Source organism: Pteropus alecto, unplaced genomic scaffold (genome assembly GCF_000325575.1).
Source record: "Pteropus alecto unplaced genomic scaffold, ASM32557v1 scaffold30, whole genome shotgun sequence".
Taxonomy (NCBI): domain Eukaryota; kingdom Metazoa; phylum Chordata; class Mammalia; order Chiroptera; family Pteropodidae; genus Pteropus; species Pteropus alecto.
The window spans coordinates 3,981,909-3,983,091 of NW_006429782.1; the positions used below are offsets into that span (position 1 = coordinate 3,981,909).

A 1,183-nucleotide genomic window follows, 5' to 3' on the forward strand; every position below is an offset into this window, starting at 1 on the left:
CTAGGGCGGAAGGAGGAGCGAGAGGAGGAGCAGAGAGGCCAGGGGCTGGGGGCGGGGCGGGGCGGTTTGTCCTGCAATATCAACACCTGGTCCAAGGAATGTTCCAACTCTAACTAAAAAAAAGAAATAGCAAGAGTGACTTTTTTTCCTTTTTAAAAGTTTATTTTAAAAACATGAAGAGGGCCAAGGATGGCAGGGAGAAAATGAATTGCTTTCCCCTGAAAGAAGCAGTTTCAGAAAGACTGGGGCGGGGGGGGGGGAATAGAGATTTATATATATATCTATATAATTTTATAGGTTGTTTTGCTTTTTGTGTTTTTTTATTTAAAAAAAATTTTTTTTTTGGCAGAGATTTAGTTCTCGCTATCTTCTATGGCTGGCTCAACATGAAGGATCCCAATTTTGAAAGAAAAAAGCATGTGAGACACACAGAATGAGCGAGAGTGAGAGAGCCAGGCACTGACCTCCGAGCCACTCACAGAGAGGGCCCCCCGCCCCCCATGGTAGCCACCGCTCTCACCAAATGGAAAAACAACCGAAAAACAAAATAAAGCCCCCAAATGAAACAAAATGGAAAAATAATAATAAAAGAATTTTCACAGATGAAGAAGTTCACATTCATTCGATTCATTGAGCCTGCGGAGAGGGAAGAGATAGGAATCGGTCACTACGGGGAGGGGAGGCGGGGGCGGGAGACTGGGGGACAGTGGCGAGGAGGGGGCCAGGAAGCCCCTCTCCTGAGCCGGTGCCTAGCAAGATGTGTCTGTAACTGTCTAGTCAAGTGCTCCTGGGACACGGCTCAAGCCAGACTGGCTCCTTGGTGGAAGAGGAGGAGAAAAGACACAGAGGCGAGGAGAGAGAAGCAGGGCCGAGAGCGCGAGCGAGCGGGAGGGAGGGAGCGCAGAGCGGAGGAGAGCAGAGGGCGTTCGGGGTCTGGAGGGAGGAGGCGGGCGGCTCCCGGCGCATCACAACATGAACAATCTCAGAGATCACGGTGTCCCCACAACACCCCTGTGAGGTAGGTTGGAAGGTGGCAGCGATCATCATGCCCACTTCACAGACAAGACCGGGACACACGGTTGGGCGCCGGAGCAGAGGCCGAGCCCAGGCGGAGCAGGTGGCGGGGGGCCCCAGGGCCGGTCCCCTTGGCAGGCTCTCCGAGTCCCCACCCCAGCCGGGGCGG

General features: G+C 53.4%; 1 protein-coding gene across 1 annotated transcript in view; it reads right to left on the reverse strand.

Annotated features, from left to right (window-relative positions):
• Positions 1-20: 20 nt before the first annotated feature.
• The window catches only part of KHSRP (KH-type splicing regulatory protein), a 9,298-nt gene continuing 8,135 nt past the window's right edge, over positions 21-1,183 (reverse strand). Inside the window, exon 19 of the mRNA XM_015585910.2 lies at positions 21-636. Within this exon, the coding sequence (XP_015441396.1) occupies positions 628-636 (9 nt within the window). The 3' untranslated portion in view covers positions 21-627. The remainder of the gene's footprint in view (positions 637-1,183) is intronic.